This window comes from Macaca mulatta, chromosome 10, assembly GCF_049350105.2.
Source record: "Macaca mulatta isolate MMU2019108-1 chromosome 10, T2T-MMU8v2.0, whole genome shotgun sequence".
Taxonomy (NCBI): Eukaryota; Metazoa; Chordata; class Mammalia; order Primates; family Cercopithecidae; genus Macaca; species Macaca mulatta.
The window spans coordinates 19,859,265-19,876,927 of NC_133415.1; the positions used below are offsets into that span (position 1 = coordinate 19,859,265).

General features: G+C 47.0%; 1 protein-coding gene and 2 long non-coding RNA genes across 18 annotated transcripts in view; 2 read left to right on the forward strand and 1 right to left on the reverse strand.

Annotated features, from left to right (window-relative positions):
- PISD (phosphatidylserine decarboxylase) overlaps window positions 1–17,663 on the forward strand; it is a 44,929-nt gene that overhangs the window by 7,335 nt on the left and 19,931 nt on the right. For 11 of the 16 annotated variants that reach the window (XM_077950011.1, XM_077950012.1, XM_028827821.2 and 8 more), the window contains exons 2-3: window positions 5,014–5,093; window positions 7,214–7,389. Coding sequence is in view for 8 of the 16 variants with exons in the window: in XM_077949996.1 (XP_077806122.1) it covers window positions 5,014–5,093; window positions 7,214–7,389 (256 nt within the window). In the remaining 8 variants the exon portion in view is untranslated. Of the gene's footprint in view, window positions 1–2,545; window positions 2,657–5,013; window positions 5,094–7,213; window positions 7,390–17,663 lie in introns of all 16 variants that reach the window. The other 5 variants (XM_077950009.1, XM_077949994.1, XM_077950001.1 and 2 more) reach the window with 2 other exon arrangements.
- Window positions 12,133–16,670, forward strand: LOC144331788 (uncharacterized). Its single transcript, XR_013399287.1, has 3 exons — window positions 12,133–12,331; window positions 12,634–12,703; window positions 15,628–16,670. It is a non-coding gene; the product is annotated as an uncharacterized LOC144331788 (long non-coding RNA).
- LOC144331811 (uncharacterized) lies at window positions 15,466–17,310 on the reverse strand. The gene is made up of 2 exons (XR_013399315.1): window positions 17,017–17,310; window positions 15,466–16,695 (listed from the first exon to the last, which is right to left on the reverse strand). It is a non-coding gene; the product is annotated as an uncharacterized LOC144331811 (long non-coding RNA).

Sequence of the window (17,663 nt, forward strand, 5' to 3'; positions counted from 1 at the left end):
AATGGCATGAATCCGGGAGGCGGAGCTTGTAGTGAGTTGAGATCCAGCCACTGCACTCCAGCCTGGGCGACAGAGCGAGACTCCGTCTCAAAAAAAAAAAAAAAAAAAAAAAAAAAGGTTGTACCTGAGGGCTGGATGAACAGTGGTACCTTGTTTTGACCTGGTATGTTAATTATAGTAATGCTGGTACTGTAACAGATAAACACTAGCATTCTCAGTGGCTTAACGCAGTAGAAGTTTATTTCTCACTTTTGTAAAGCCCTATTGGGTGCTCCTGATTGGCAGGGCAGCTGTTCTCCAAGCAATGTTCAGGGACCCAGTCTCCTGCCATCTTTTTTTTTTTTTTGGAGACGGAGTCTTGCTCTGTCACCCAGGGCTGGAGTGCAGTGGCATGATCTCGGCTCACTGCAGCCTCTGCCTCCCAGGTTGAAGCAATTCTCCTGCGTCAGCCTCCTGAGTAGCTGGGATTACAGGTGCACACCACCACACCCATCTAATTTTTTGTGTTTTAGTAGCTACTGGGTTTTACCATATTGCCCAGGCTGGTCTCGAACTCCTGAGCTCAGGCAATCCCCCCACCTCAGCCTCCCAAAGCACTAGGATTACAGGTGTGAGCCACCGTGCCTGGCCTTCCTGCCATCTTTAATACTTCCACAGTTGGCATGTTTGTCTGCATCAAGCTGGCTGGAGGAGGTAAGCTTGGAGGTGAATGCCTGGGAAGCCTGAATGATCCTCAGATTTCATTGGTTCACACTCAGTCTCATGGCCACACCTTGCTGCATGGGAGGCTGGGAAATGTAGTCTAACAGGTGTCCAGAAGAGGAAGTGCATTTGGTAAATATCTGGCTAGTCTCTGCTATCGATAGAGAACTCTGGGGCAGGAGCAGATTGAAGGTGAGTTAGAGAGGGTCAGGAATCCTGTTTTCTACAGACTCAGTTTAAGAGGACTCAAAGTGGGGCCACTGGGTAGCTGGCCCCTGGAGGAGCAATGAAGGAGTCATCAGTGGATGGTTCTTTAAAGCCATGGGACTGGATAAGCATCTCTGGGGAGAGTGCATAGGTAGAGAAGAGATCTGAACCCTGGGCATGGCAAGAATCCACAGTTAGGAAGCAAAGGAGAATTCACAAATAGAGACTGAGAAGAAACAGGAGGAAAAAATCACGGTCCCAAAAGCCCAGTAAAGAGTTTTTCAAGGAGAGAAAGATCAACTGTGTCATGCTGCTGAGACGTCAAGTAAGATGAGACCTCAGATGTGTGTGTGTGTTGGTGTTGGCAACAGGAGGGTTGTTGGTGACCTTGATGAGGTGGTGTGATAGGAACAAAACTTTATTGAGTGGGACTAAGAGGCTGAGAGGTGAGGAAGTGGTGACAGTGAATAGAGAGCTCTTTTTAGGCTTGGAATGAAGAAGAGCAGAAAAGTAGGGGGACCAAAGAATGATAACATGGTAGACAGTGTTTGTGTAGGACTGAAGAAATGACAGCATTCATCTGAAAATCGGGAAGATCCCATAATAAAATTCTCCTGCCTCAGCCTCCTGAGTATCTGGTACTACAGCGTGTGTGCCACCACACCTAATTTTTGTATTTTTAGTAGAAATGGGGTTTCACCACGTTGACCAGGCTGGTCTTGAACTCCTGACCTCAAGTAATCCACCCGCCTTGGCCTTCCAAAGTGCTGGGATTACAGGCATGAGCCACCATGCCTGGCTAGCTGTTTTTAAGTCAAGGAAATTTTATGTGCAAAAAGGAAAGCACCTAAATCTGACGTACCAAACTGATATAATGAATTTCCCAATATTTGTTCCAGCAACTGGGGCTACAGCAGTGGACAAAAAGCTGAGCTCTTTGTTCTTGGGCAGGGTTCCTGAGGGGGAAGGTGGATATGCAAAACAAACCACCTGAGTGCCCTGTGTCCAGTTACGGTGGATATATAAATGATCATCTTCCATTCCTATTTTCTCCTGTCAGACAAAGCCTTGTTAACCAGTCTGCAAACATTCTTTCAGTTAGGGGTTTTTCAGTATTCTGGAAAACACAATGTGGCAGTGTACAGAACACAACAATTCATGCTTTAGTCAGTTTTTGCACTTCCTGTTAAAATTCTGTTTAGAAAGCAGGATTTTAGGCTTTTTGCTGTGGTAGTGAGAGTATCCAGTCTAAGAAATGAACATTGTTCAGAACTGAAAGAACTTTCATATACTGAAATACACCCTTCATTGTGTTAATAGCTGTGTATCTGGCTGGCCTTGGGGGTGGCGCTCGTCATGGTAAGATGCTTTTTCTCCGTACAAACCTTGTTTGCCTATAGGAGGATGGGATTCATCATGTTAGCTACAATAGCGCTATGCTGCAAGGGTGTGGTTTTTGATTTTTTTAAGGCAGGGTCCTACTCTGTCACCCAGGCTTGACTACAGTGGCGTGATTTCGGCTCACTGTAACCTCTGCCTCCTGGGTTCAGGCGATCCTCCCACTTCAGCTTTTTGGTTCGGTAGGACTACAGGCACACACCATCATGCCCGGCTAATTTTTGTATTTTTTGTACAGATGGGGTTTCACCAGGCTGGTCTTGAACTCCTGGGCTCAAGCAATCCTCCCGCCTCAGCCTCCCACAGTGCCAGGATTATAGTTGTGAACTGCAATGCCCAGCCTGGCAAGGTGGGTGTTTGTTTTGTTTTGTTTTTTGAGACGGAGTCTCGCTCTGTTGCCTAGACTGGAGTGCAGTGGCATGATCTCAGCTCACTGCAACCTCCACTTCCCAGGTTGAAGTGATTCTCTTGCCTCAGCTTCCCGAGTAGCTGGTACTACAGTGTGTGTGCCACCATGCCCGGCTAAGTTTTGTATTTTTAGTAGAGACAGGGTTTCACCATGTTGGCCAGGCTGGTCTTGAACTCCTGACCTCAAGTGATCCACCCACCTCGGCCTCCCAAAATGCTGGGATTACAGGCATGAGCCATCGTGCTCAGCCAGGTGTTTGTAAGGCAAGGAAATTTTATGCGAAAAAAGGAAAATACCTAAATCTGATAACGTTTGTAGGATATCTATATAAGACATAACTTGGGCTAAGTGCTGTGGCTCACGCCTGTAATCCCAGCACTTTGGAGGGCCGAGGCAGGTGGATCACTTGAGGTCAGGAGTTTGAGGCCAGCCTGGCCAACGTGGTGAAACCGTGTCTCTACTAAAAATACAAAAAGTAGTCAGGTGTGGTGGCGTGTGCCTGTAATTCCAGGTACTCAGGAGGCTGAGGCATGAGAATCGCTTGAACCCGGGAGGTGGAGGTTGCAGTGAGCCAAGATCCGCTCCAGCCTGCGTAACAGAGTGAGACTCTGTCACACACACACACACAAAAGACATAACTAAATATCCACGGAAGTAAATGTTATAGTATGAAAGTAATAAATGCAATTCTATTTTTCACAAAAATACTAATTTAGACTTTTTTTTTTTTTTTTTTTTTTTTTGAGACGGAGTCTCGCTCTGTCACCCAGGCTGGAGTGCAGTGGCCGGATCTCAGCTCACTGCAAGCTCCGCCTCCCGGGTTCACGCCATTCTCCTGCCTCAGCCTCCCGAGTAGCTGGGACTACAGGCGCCTGCCACCTCGCCCGGCTAAGTTTTTTGTATTTTTAGTAGAGACGGGGTTTCACTGTGTTAGCCAGGATGGTCTCGATCTCCTGACCTCGTGATCCACCCGTCTCGGCCTCCCAAAGTGCTGGGATTACAGGCTTGAGCCACTGCGCCCGGCCTAATTTAGACATTTATAATAGAGTGAATTATTCTATCATAAAGGGTTCCAAGGAAAAAAATGTTTATTGACTTGGATACAGTTTTTTTACTTTAGATTTCAGGTCAGTATTTGGGGAAACTGAAGTGATATCTAAACTGAAAGTGAGATATTTCCTCTTTGATTAAAGGGAAACTCAACCAAAAACTCATTAATGCTTTGCTTGCCGGCATAGTCATTTATTGCCACTGGGAATATGTCTGATTTCTCCAGGCAAAGATGAAACAAAGAAGAGAAACTAACTGAACCAGAATAGTATTTTCTTTTTTTTTTTTTTTTTGAGATGCAGTTTTGCTCTTGTTGCCCCGGCTGGAGTGCGATGGCACGATCTCAGCTCATCTCAACCTCCGTCTCCCAGGTTCAAGTGATTCTCCTGCCTCAGCCTCCCAAGTAGCTGGAATTACAGGCATGTGCCACAATACCCAGCTAATTTTGTATTTTTAGTAGAGGTGGGGTTTCTCCATGTTGGTCAGGCTGGTCTCAAACTCCCAACCTCAGGTGATCTGCCCACCTCAGCCTCCCAAAAAAAACCCAAAAAATCTTTTTATTGGGAAATAGTTTCAGGCTTACAGAAAGTTATAGAAATAGTACATAGAATTCCCAAATACCTTTTACCCAGATTCCTCAAATGTCAGCCCTATTTGCTTTCTCATTTTCCATCTCTATATGTGTATGTGTGTGATACATATACATTTTTTTCCTGAGACACTTGAGAGCAATTTGCCAACTTGATGACCTTTTGCTTTTAAGTCCTTTTCTAGGCCGGGTGCGGTGGCTTATACTTGTAATCCCAGCACTTTGGGAGGCCGGGCGGGTGGATCACATGAGATCAGGAGTTGGAGACCAGCCTGGCCAACATGGTGAAAACTCATCTCTACTAAAAATACGAAAATTAGCCGGGCGTGGTGGCACATGCCTGTAGTACCAGCTACTAGGGAGGCTGAGGCAGGAGAATCTCTTGAGCCTGGGAGGTGGAGGTTGAAGTGAGCTGAGATTGTGCCACTGCACTCCAGCCTGGGTGACAGATCAAGACTCCATCTCAAGAATGAATGAATGAATAAATAAATATTTCAGTCCTTTCCCTACAGGACATTTTCTTACCTACAGTACAGTTGTCAAAACCAAGACATTTACATTGATACAATATTGTTATTGAATATTTAAATTTTGCCGATTAATCCACTAATTTTAATTTTAAGAATAATATTTAATGGTTCATTTTGCTTGGTTATAGCCTCCATCACCGTGAGATCACTGCCCTGAGCCAATCTCTACAGCCCTTGTGGAAGCTGCCTTTTAGAGCCTTTCGCACAGGTAAGGAGCAATTAGAGATGGTGGTGGCCCTCTCTGTGCCTCAGTTTCGTCGTCTGTAAATTGGGATCAACATAGGGTTGTTGGTACAGTTAAATGAATTAGTGTGCGGAAAGTACCTGGCACGCAGTTAATCACTGAAGCATTAGCTTTGCTTTGCTTTTTTTTTTTGAGACAGAGTCTTGCTCTGTCACCCAGGCTGGAATGCAATGGTGCAATCTCAGCTTACTAAACCTCCACCTCATAGGTTTAAGTAATTCTCCTTCTCCAAGTAGCTGGGACACAGACGTGCACCACCACGCCTGGCTAATTTTTATTATTAATTGTTGTTACTGTTTTTATATTTCAAAGACTGCATGCATACCGGCTAATTTTTGTATTTTTAGTAGAGATGGGGTTTTGCGATGGTGCCCAGGCTGGTCTCAAACTCCTGGCCTCAAGTGATCTGCCTACCTTGGCCTCCCAAAACGTTGGCATTACAGGCATGAGCCACCATGCCCGGCCTCATTATGTTTTTTTGATTATAGCCATTCCGATGGGTGTCAGGGGGTCTCATTGTGGTTTTGATTTGCATTTCCCTGATTACTAATAATGCTGTATTAGTTTGCTAGGGCTATGGTAACAAAGTAACACAAACTGAGTTGCTTGAACAGCAGACATTTGTCTTATTATTCGAGGGGCTAAATGTCTGAGATCAAGGTGTCAAGGGTGCTTCCTTTGGAGGGCTGTGAGGGAGAATCTGTTCCATGCCTCTTGCCTAGCTTCCAATGGTTTGCTGGCAATCTCTGGCATTCCTTACATATAGAAGCATCACTCTAGTCTCCTCCTTCAGTTTCACATGGTATTCTCCCTGTGTGTATGTCTGTTTCTAGATTTTCCCTTTTTATAGGGATGCCCATCATATTGGATTTGGACCCACTTGGCCACCTTATTTTATTTTATTTTATTTTATTTTATTTATTTATTTATTGAGAGGGAGTCTTGCTCTGTCATCCAGGCTGGAGTGCAGTGGCATGATCTCGGCTCACTGCAAGCTCTGCCTCCCAGGTTCACGTCATTCTCCTGCCTCAGCCTCCCGAGTAGCTGGGAGTACAGGCGACCGCCACCACGCCTGGCTAATTTGTTGTATTTTTAGTGGAGACGGGATTTCACCGTGTTAGCCAGGATGGTCGCGATCTCCTGACCTTGTGATCCTCCCGCCTTGGCCTCCCAGAGTGCTGGGATTACATGCGTGAGCCACTGCGCCCAGCCTGCAACCTCATTTTAATTTGATAACCTCTGTAAAGACCTTCTCTCCAACCAACTAAGGGCACCGTCTAAGGTACTCAGGGTTAGAACTTCAACATAAGAGTTTTGGGGGAGTTTTCAGCAATTTAACGCATAACACATATTTAACCTGTCTTTTCTTGTGCTTATTGGCCAATGTATGTTTTCTTTGGACAAAGGTGTATTCAAATCCTTTGTACATTTCAGTTGATTGATTGAGAGAGTCTCACTCTGTTGCCCAGGCTGGAGTGCAGTGGCGTGATCATAGCTCACTGTAACCTTGAACTCCTGGGTTCAAGCAATCCTCCCACCTCAGCCTCCCTAGTAGCTGGGACTGTAGGTGCAAGCCGCTGTGCCTGGCTATTTGTCTTTTTTATTGTTGACCTGTAAGAATTTATGAGATTTTGCATTTGAGAGAGAATACCAGTGCCTGCTCAAAATTGGGCCTGTGTTATAAAAGCAAGATCAAAGAGTCCTGGGTGAGAAATGGTGTTTGGCTTCAAGTTCTGGACCTGTTGGTGACCACCTGGGCAACCTTGATTAATTTCTTGACCTCTTTGTGATTCAGTGTTTTCATCTTATTAATACATTTTGTGACTGCGGTGGCAGTTGAGGCCATTGTAATTCTATAGGAAAGATGCCTGTCCTGTACTGACTGACAGAATTTGGAGACAGGAGGGTCTGAGTAGTGACCCAAGGTTTCACCTGCCTGCTAGATACCTTGAGGATCCAGTCACCTCTACTGAGGGCTTCTGAGGTGCACTGACTTTTCCTGACCCTCCCATTGGTGCTGGGTTTGCATGACTCTACCCTATTCCTGTCTCCGAGGCTCAAAATTGTCCTGTTTTTTATTACAGATGCCAGAAAAGTCCACACTGCTCCTGCCCGAACCACGTTCCTGCTGCGTCCCCTGCCCATTCTGTTGGCGACAGGTGGCGGGTATGCAGGGTACCGGCAGTATGAGAAGTACAGGGAGCGAGAGCTGGAAAAGCTGGGATTGGAGATTCCACCCAAACTTGCTGGTCACTGGGAGGTAGGAATGAGGCGGAACTGCCTTGGGTTCTTGTCCAGCAAACTGTCTGTCACTTTTCCAGTTGTTCCAAAGTTGAAATGTTTGAACAAGTCAAATATGTTTTCTTGGAGCTCACGTCTCCGGTCGGTTTTGGCCAGATACAGGACTTATAACTTCGGTGTCATGTCAAGCTTGTCTTATGTCCCCAGACCTAACCCTGGTCTCCCCAAGGGTTCTAAGTAGAAATTTCATGCTGTTGAAGTCTCAGAGCATACATCTTGAATTGGTGCTGACATCCTGGCTGTTCTGCTATTCTTTCCTTGTTAGTTGGAAGAGGGCTGAAACTATTGAGCTTTTGTGATGTGGATTAGTTCTCACCAGGAACCAGACAGAAATAATCAAATTCCTTTGTCATTATTGCTCAGAATGCTTCCTTCCATCATAGTCACACGATAGGGGCAGCCTGCATTGTTGTTGAATGCACAATACATAACGAAACATCTTGTTCCTCTGTGCTTCCTGTGTCCCAGGACGATTCCTGACTCACAGGAGACATTCAGTAAATTGTGAAATTGAATATAAAGGTGTAAGTTTAAAAATTGCCTTTTTTTATAGCCATAATTTAACAAATAAAAAATCTGAAATATCAAAGGACCAGTAATAGGCCTCAATACCCTGGGCAAAAGAAGGGGTGACAGTTGAGGCTTTGTAATATCTGGAATGCAATGGTGATCCACTCCATTTGGCTAATCCAGATAAGCTGAGTTCATTCTAATAGGACATACGGTGACCACAGCATTAGGATGCTGAAGGCAAGTCTCAACCATGCTCTGCAGTAGCTACGTGAAATGGGACATGTCACTTTCTGTCTGGTCTCGTGTCTTTAACAGTAAAACAGCAGGTTGGGTTGGAACATGACTCTGAGAATTCCATCCAACTCTAACACAATTTAGGAGTATTTGCTGCCATTGGCATTACATGCTACATTATAGATTTCCTTCCAAAATCCTTTTTTGGACTTTGATTTTGACCATTTTCTTCCAATAGAATCTAGTATATGGACTTCACTTGATTTCTAACAATCCTGTAAAACCGTGACTTAGTCAACTGACCATACAGATCCAGCTGTGGGAGTTACCCTAAGAGATATGTCTGCCCTTGCCCCCTATGTCCATGTGCCTACCCTTTGGCCTGTTCATATGCCTTGGGCTTTGTAATAACCTACCTTAAACAAACAAAAAAGTTTTCTGGTACTATATCACAAATTCCATTTGGTAAAGGATAATTATGTAGTAGGGGAGTCACACTTTCAAAGTATGCTGCACTCTGTTCCCTATGGCATTGCTGGTTTCCCCTGTAAACATCATTCTCCATTAGATTAGTAGGTTAGTAAAGTACTTGTAAAGTGTAGGTAGCACATGACTGTGACTGCATGACCCCCCTCAAGTGTTAAACCCACGCTGACATCTTTCTGACCTTGGGAATTTGTGAGGCTGACTCACCCTATAGTGAACTTGCATACTTTCAAGAAATTCCCACATACTTCAAAGGTTTCCCAAGAGAATAAAAATTTGGAAGAAGGCCGGGCGTGGTGGCTCAAGCCTGTAATCCCAGCACTTTGGGAGGCCGAGACGGGCGGATCACGAGGTCAGGAGATTGAGACCATCCTGGCTAACCCGGTGAAACCCCGCCTCTACTAAAAAAAATACAAAAAAAAACTAGCCAGGCGAGGTGGCGGGCGCCTGTAGTCCCAGCTATTCGGGAGGCTGAGGCAGGAGAATGGCGTAAACCTGGGAGGCGGAGCTTGCAGTGAGCTGAGATCCGGCCACTGCACTCCAGCCTGGGCGATAGAGCGAGACTCCATCTCAAAAAAAAAAAAAAAAAAAATTGGAAGAAACCTGCCACTTTCAAAATCGTAGAAGACCAGTGCCAGTAGTTTTTTAGTATCTGCTGTTTATGTAATTGGGGTTATTGCCATACATAGTTTCAGACCAGAAGATGGTTCTAAAGAGGACAGGGGTGATTAACTCATAAGTCCCAGGGCCTGGAAAGTGACAGGACACTGGAGTGGAGTGGCTTAATGCAGTGTGAGGTCTCAAAGCACCTGTTGGTAAATAACTGGGCTTAAGTTAGATACTCTTCCAGATTGAATACAATGGTCACAGAACTCCTCCTGGATGTTCTTTTTCTTTGGTTGTAGTTATGAGGTCTTGCACTGTTGCCCAGGCTGGTCTCAAACTCCTGGGCTCAAGCGACCCTCCTGCCTCAGCCTCCCGAAGTGCTGGGATTACAGGTGTGAGCCACTGCACTGGCCACTCCTGGATTTCCAAGTGGGACTCCAACACTTCATTTTATAAAGGGGAAGTGGTCTGGACTTGGAGTTGACATTGGAGTTTGAGTATCCCTTATCCGAAATGCTTGGGACTGAAAGTGTTTTGGATTTTTTTTTTCAGTGTTTGTAGATATAGATTGAGATAACTTGGGGATGTGACCCAAGTCTGAACACAAAATTTATTTTATTTTATTTTAGTTACTTATTTATTTTTTTGAGATGGAGTCTCGCTCTGTTGCCCAGGCTGGAATGCAGTGGCGCGATCTCGGCTCACTGCAACCTCCACCTCCCTGGTTCAAGCGATTCTCCCACCTCAGCCTCGCTAGTAGATGGGATTACAGGCACCTGCCATCATGCCCGGCTAATTTTTATATTTTTGTAGAGACAGGGTTTCACCATGTTGACCAGGCTGGTCTCGAACTCCTCACCTCAGGTGATCTGCCCACCTCAGCCTCCCAAAGTGTGTGGATTACAGGTGTGAGCCACTGCGCCAGGCCAGTTTATTTATTTGAGGCAGAGTCTTGCTCTGTCACCTAGGGCTGGAGTACAGTGGCACGATCATAGCTCACTGCATCCCTGACCTCCTAGGCTCAAGCCATCCCCCCACCTCAGCCTTCCTGAGTAGCTGGGAATATAAGCCTGTGCCACCATGCCTGGCTAATTTGTTTGAATTTTTGTGGAGACAGGGGTCTCATTTATGTTTTAGATATACTTTCTACACATAGCCTGAGAGTAACTTTATACAACACTTTTTTTGTGCGTGAAACAAAGTTTTTTGTTTTGTTTTGTTTTTTTGAGACAGAGTCTCACTCTCACCCAGGCTGGAGTGCGGTGGCATGATCTCGGCTCACTGCAACCTCCACCCCTGGGTTCAAGCAATTCTCCTGCCTCAGCCTCCTGAGTAGCTGGGATTACAGGTGCCTGCTACTGTGCCCAGCTAATTTTTGTATTTTTAGTAGAGACAGGGTTTCACCCTCTTGGCCAGGCTGGTCTTGAACTCATGACCTCGTGATCCACCCGCCTTGGTCTCCCAAAGTGCTAGGATTACAGGCGTGAGCCACCATGCCTGGCCAAAACAAAGTTTTGACTGTGACCTGTCACATGACATCAGATGTGGAATTTTTCACTTGTTGGTGTCATGTTGGCACTCAAAAAGTCTCTGATTTTGGAGCATTTTGGATGTTCAGATTAGGGATACTCAACTGTATAAGTTTTCAGGAATGGCAGCAGGTTGAGAAGGAGAGTCTTGAATGGCTGTCTGGGGCCAGGTCCTAATCCCATCTCTGGTTTCACCTAATCACTGTCATCACAAATGAAAAATGTGAGATCTTCCAAATGTAACTGATACCAGAATTGTCGGGGAGCTTTAAAAATCATGAATTTGATGCCAGGCGCAGTGACTCACACCTGTAATCTCAGCACTTTGGGAGGCCGAGGCAGGCGGATCATGAGGTCAGGAGATTGAGACCATCCTGGCTAACAAGGTGAAACCCCGTCTCTACTAAAAATACAAAAATTAGCCGGGCTGGTGCCGGGTGCCTGTAGCCCTAGCTACTGGGGAGGCTGAGGCAGGAGAATGGTGTGAACCCGCGAGGTGGAGTTGCAGTGAGCCAAGATCACGCCGCTGCACTCTAGCCTGGGTGACAGAGCGAGACTCCGTTTCAAAAAAAAAAAGAATTACGAATTTGAATTCCTTAACTCCTGGAAATCTAGAAAGTTTGGGCTAGGCTCAAGATCTGTATTTCAGGAGCTCTGTAGGTGATTCTGATGATAAGCCAGCTTGAAGAACCAAAGGCAGATGAGCCCTACCTAATGTTCCCATCGGGGCTACAGTTTTTTTGTTTGTTTGTTTGTGTTTTTTGAGACGGAGACTCGCCCTGTCACCCAGGCTGGAGTGCAGCAGAGCAATCTCGGCTCACTGCAACCTCCACCTCTTGGGTTCAAGCGATTCTCCTGCCTCAACCTCCCCAATAGCTGGGATTACAGGCGCCCACCACCAGGCCTGGCTAATTTTTTGCATCTTTTTTTTTTTTTTTTTTTTTTTTTTGAGACGGAGTCTCACGCTGTTGCCCAGGCTGGAGTGCAGTGGCGCGATCTCGGCTCACTGCAAGCTCCGCCTCCCGGGTTCCCGCCATTCTCCTGCCTCAGCCTCCTGAGTAGCTGGGACTACAGGCGCCCGCCACCGCGCCTGGCCAATTTTTTGTATTTTTAGTAGAGACGGGGTTTCACTGTGGTCTCGATCTCCTGACCTTGTGATCCGCCCGCCTCGGCCTCCCAAAGTGCTGGGATTACAGGCTTGAGCCACCACGCCCGGCCTTTGCATCTTTAATAGAGATGAGGTTTCACCGTGTTGGCCAGGCTGGTCTCAAACTCCTGACCTCAAGTGATCTGCCCACCTCGGCCTCCCAAAGTGCTGGGATTACAGGCGTGAGCCACTGTGCCCAGCCAGTTTTAGTTTTTTTTTTCTTTTTCCAGAGACAGGGTCTTACTGTGCTGCTCAGGCTGGAGAGTAGTGGTGTGATGATATCTTGCTACAGCCTTGAACTCCTGGGTTCACATGTTTCTTTCACCTTAGCCTTCCCAGTAGTGGATATAGGTGTGTGCCACTTCGCCAGGGTAGTTTTAATTTAAGTCTTTTTTTTTTTTTTTTTTTTTGAGACGGAGTCTCACGCTGTTGCCCAGGCTAGAGTGCAGTGGCGCGATCTCGGCTCACTGCAAGCTCCGCCTCCCGGGTTCCCGCCATTCTCCTGCCTCAGCCTCCTGAGTAGCTGGGACTACAGGCGCCCGCCACCGCGCCCGGCTAATTTTTTGTATTTTTAGTAGAGACGGGGTTTCACTGTGGTCTCGATCTCCTGACCTTGTGATCCACCCGCCTCGGCCTCCCAAAGTGCTGGGATTACAGGCTTGAGCCACCGCGCCCGGCCTAATTTAAGTCTTTTATCGATTTTTGAATTAATTTTTATTTACAGTATAAGAGAAGAATCCAATGTCCTTCTTTTGCATGTGGGCATCCAGTTTTCCCAGCATCATTTGTTAAAAAGACTATCCTTTCCCTATTGAATGGTCTTGATATGCTTGTGGAAATCAGTCTTATTCCCTGTTAAATGACAGAGATGATACAGTAAACACTATGACAGAATGTTGGAAAACAGAGGACATCATGATTCCCATGCCTTCTCGCCATGTGACTGTGATTGCTTCATCATGAGCTTTATTTTTTATGCATTCACTTCTTGTCTTTGTCTCTAATTTTTTTTTTTTTTTTTGAGACGGAATTTCACTCTTGTTGCCCAGGATGGAGTTGCAGTGGTGCCATCTCGGCTCACCGCAACTTCCGCCTCCTGGGTTCAAGCAATTCTCCTGCCTCGGCCTCCCGAGTAGCTGGGATTACAGGCGTGTGCCACCACACCCGGCTAATGTAGTATTTTTAGTAGAGATGGGAATTCTCCATATTGGTCAGGCTGGTCTCTAACTCCCAGCCTCAGGTGATCTGCCGCCTCAGCTTCCCAAAGTGCTGGGATTACAAGTGTGAGCCACTGCACCCGGCTTTTTTTTTTTTTTTTTTTTTTTTTTTTTGGAGACTGAGTCTCACTCTGTCTCCCAGGCCAGACTGCATGATCTCGGCTCACTGCAACCTCCGCCTCCCAGGTTCAAGTGATTCCCCTGCCTCAGCCTCCCAAGTAGCTGGGACTACAGGTGCGCACCACCACGCCCAGCTAATTTTTGTATTTTTAGTAGAGATGGGGTTCCACCGTGTTGGCCAGGATGGTCTCAATCTCCTGACTTTGTGACCCACCCATCTTGGGCCCCCAAAGTGCTAGGATTACACGCGTGAGCTCCCATGCCTGTCCTTTTTTCTCTATTTTTAAATGGATTCAGCTGTTTTTTTTTTTTTCTTTTTTGAGACAGGTTCTTGCTGTGTTGCCCAGGCTGGAGTGCAGTGGTGCAGTCACAGCTCACTGTAGCCTTAACCTTCCGGGTTTAAGCATTCCTCCCACCTCAGCCTCCCAAGTAGCTGGGACCACAGGCATGCACCTCCACCACACTCAGCTAATTTTTTATTTTTTGTAGAGATGGGATCTCACTATGTTGCCTAGGCTGGTCTCAAGCTATCCTCCCACTTTGGCCTCCCAAAGTGCTGGGATTCCAGGTGTGAGCCACCCTGGAGCCACACTCTTGGCTCTTCCTCAGTGGTGACAGGCGCCCAGGTCCCGAAGTCTCTGGTTGCCACTGAGGCTTTACCACATCAGTTGATTCTGGTATACTGGTGGTCTTTGCCACCATGAATAATGTTGCAGAGCACACCTTTGCACATAAGGCCTTTTCCTCATGATGAATGCCTAGGTGTAGGATTGCTGCCTGAAAGGGTATGGATACCTTTATGATTTGTGGCATGCATTTGACTTCTAAAACAATCAGAGTATTTACCCCTTATCCAAGGTTTCATGTTCCTGCAGTGTGAAAATATTAAATGTAAAATTCCAGAAATAATTCCTACTTTTTTTTTTTTTTTTTTTTTTGAGACAGCGTCTCACTCTGTCGCCCAGGCTGGAGTGCAGTGGCGCGATCTCGGCTCACTGCAACCTCCACCTCCCGGGTTCAAGCAATTCTCCTGCCTCAGCCTCCCCAGTGGCTGGGATTACAGGCTTGTGGCACCATGCCTGGCTACTTTTTTTTTTTGTATTTTTAGTTGAGATGGGGTTTCACCATGTTGGCCAGGCTGTTCTTGAACTCTTGACCTCAGGTGATCCGCCCACCTCAGCCTCCCAAAGCTGGGATAACAGGCGTGAGCCACCATGCCCGGCCTCAATTCCTAAGTTTTAAATGTCTCCCTGTTCTGAGTAGCATAATGAACTCTCACTCTCTCCCACCTAGGATATGAATCCTCCCTCTGTCCATTGTGACCTCAGTGTCTATGCGCCTGCCCATAAGTCACTTAGTAGCCATCTCAGTTATCAGATCAGCTGTTGTGGTATTCCGGTGCTTGTGTTCAGGTCACCCTTATTTGGCGTGATGCTGGCCCCAAAGTGCATAATAGTGATTCTGGCAATTTGGATTGCCGAAGAGAAAGCGGTAAAGTGCTTTCTTTAAGTGAAAAGGTGAAAGTTCTGGACTTCAAAAGGAAAGAAAAAAAATCATATGCTGATTTTGATAAGATCTATGGTAAGACTGAGTCTTTTATCCATTAATTGAGCATGATGTCGAGGCGGGTGGATCACCTGAGGTCAGGAGTTCAAGACCAGACTGACCAACATGGTGGAACCCCTTTTCTAGTAACTACAAAAAATTAGTCAGGAGTGGTGACACATGCCTGTAATCCCAGCTACTCAGGAGGCCGAGGCAGGAGAATCGTTTGAACCCGGCAGGCAGAGGTTGCAGTGAGCCGAGATCGCGCCACTGCACTCCAGCCTGGGCGACAGAGTGAGATTGTGCCATTGCACTCCAGCCTGGGCCGCAAGAGTGAAAGTCCGTCTCAAAAGAATAAAAAAAAAAAAAGGTCGGGCTTGGTGGCTCACACCTGTAATCCCAGCACTTTGGGAGGCCGAGGCGGGTGGATCACCTGAGGTAAGGAGTTTAAGACCAGCCTGGCCCACATGGTGAAACCCCGTCTCTACTAAAAATGCAAAAATTAGCCGGGCGTGGTGGCAGGCACCTGTAATCCCAGCTACTCGGGAGGCTGAGGTGGGAGAATTGCTTGAACCTGGGGGGCAGAGGTTGCAGTGAGCCGAGATCACGCCATTGCACTCCAGCCTGGGAGACAGAGTGAGACTCCGTCTCAAAAGAAAAACAAAAAAAACACCAAACTGAAACAAAAAGGATGTTTTTATGTTAAGTTTTTATTCCACAGAATGATGTTGCTAGAAAGGGTAGCTTGAGGCCCGGAGTGGTGGCTCATGCCTGTAATCCCAGCACTTTGGGAGGCTGAGGTGGGCGGATCACTTGAGCTCACCAGTTTGAGACCAGCCCGGGCAACGTGGTGAAACCTCGTCTCTGCTAAAAATACAAAAATTAGCCGGTGTGGTGGCATGGGCCTGTGTTGCTGGCTCCTTGGGAGGCTGAGGTGGGAGGATTGCTTGAGCCAGGAGGTAGAAGTTGCAGTGAGCTGAGATTGTGCCTCTGCACTCCAGCCTGGGTGACAGAGCAAGACCCTGTCTCCAAAAAAAAAAAAAAAAAAAAAAAGTAGCTTGAGATCATGCTCTGGAAAGCTGCTTGCTGAGCTGCTCAGGTTGAAGATCCAGAGTGTTCCTTTTAGTTCCATTTAGCCCCGTCGCGTGGAGTGAGCACAGCTCGAATAATGCTTTTTGGCTTCCAGAATGCTATTCCCTTGAGTCCCTGATTCAACCTGTGGCCCACCAGTGGGCAGAGGTGATTTTCTGTGGGGCACCGAGGGCACTCTTGAAGGCAGGAGCTCAGGGACTGCTGAGAAGTAGAAGAGCTGCTTCTCTGAGTTTCTTTTCAGGAACTCATGATGTCCTGGGAACGCTCTTGGCTCATGGCCAGAGTGTTCACTTGGGCTCCACAGGTGTGGCTTGTGGCTTTGGCTGTTGACATAGGGCCGTGGTGAGTGAGCAGACAGAGGGTGGATGGCTACCAGGTATAGATCCATAGTTTATGGATCCGTAGTTTATACTGCTGCAGTGGTCATGTGTCCTGCCTTTGTGTGGCAGTTGTGATTTCAGATATGCTGCCTATTTGTCCCCAAAAGTCATAAAAAAATCATTCAGCAATCATGGCATATTGCCCATTGCCTCTTTTCCTGAGATTGACAAATACTGTTTTAGATGATACCTCAAATGTTTGGTTACAAAACATCTAACTGAAAATATACAATTTCAGCTAGGCATGGTGGCTCATGCCTGTGATCCCAACACTCTGGGAGACTGAGGTGGGAGGATTGTGTGAGCCCAGGAGTTCAGGACCAGCCTGGCGAGGCAAGATTCTGTCTCTACAAAAAAATACATTAAAAAATTAGGGCCAGGCGCGGTGGCTCAAGCCTGTAATCCTAGCACTTTGGGAGGCCGAGACGGGCGGATCACGAGGTCAGGAGATCGAGACCATCCTGGCTAACACGGTGAAACCCCGTCTCTATTAACAAATACAGAAAACTAGCCGGGCGAGGTGGTGGGCGCCTGTAGTCCCAGCTAGTCGGGAGGCTGAGGCCGGAGAATGGCGTGAACCCGGGAGGCGGAGCTTGCAGTGAGCTGAGATCCGGCCACTGCACTCCAGCCTGGGTGACAGAGCGAGACTCCGTCTCAAAAAAAAAAAAAAAAAAAAAAAAAAAAATTAGGCAGGGGGCCAGGAGCAGTGGCTCATGCCTATAATCCCAGCACTTTGGGAGGCCAAGGTGGGCAGATAACCTGAGGTCAGGAGTTGGAGACCAGCTGGCCAACATGGTGAAACCCTGTCTCTACTAAAAATGCAAAAAAATTAGCTGGGTGTGGTAGCGGGTGCCTGTAATCCCAGCTAATTGGGAGGTTGAGACAGGAGAATCGCTTGAACCTAGCAGGTGGAGGTTGCAGTGAGCCGAGACTGCGCCATTGCACATTGCACTCCAGCCTGGGCAATGAAACTCTGTCTCAAAAAAAAAAAAAAAAAAAAAAAAGGAAAAGGAAAAGGAAAAGAAAAATTAGCCAGGGTTGGTGGTATGTGCCTGTGGTCTCCGCTACCTGAGAGGCTGAGACAGGAGAATCGCTTGAACCTGGGAGGTGGAGGTTGCAGTGAGCTGAGATCATGCCACTGCACTTCAGCCTAGTGACAGCGAGACTCTGTCTCGAAAAAAAAAAAAAAGACAGGTACTCACTCTGTCGACCAGTCTGGAGTGCAGTGGTGTGAGCAGGGCTCACCACGGCCTCGAACTCCCAGGCTCAGGTGATCTCACGTGATCCTCCCACCTCCGCCAAGACTGCACCATTGCACTCCAGCCTGGTCTGTCTCAAAAAACAAATAAGGGAAAAGAAAAGAA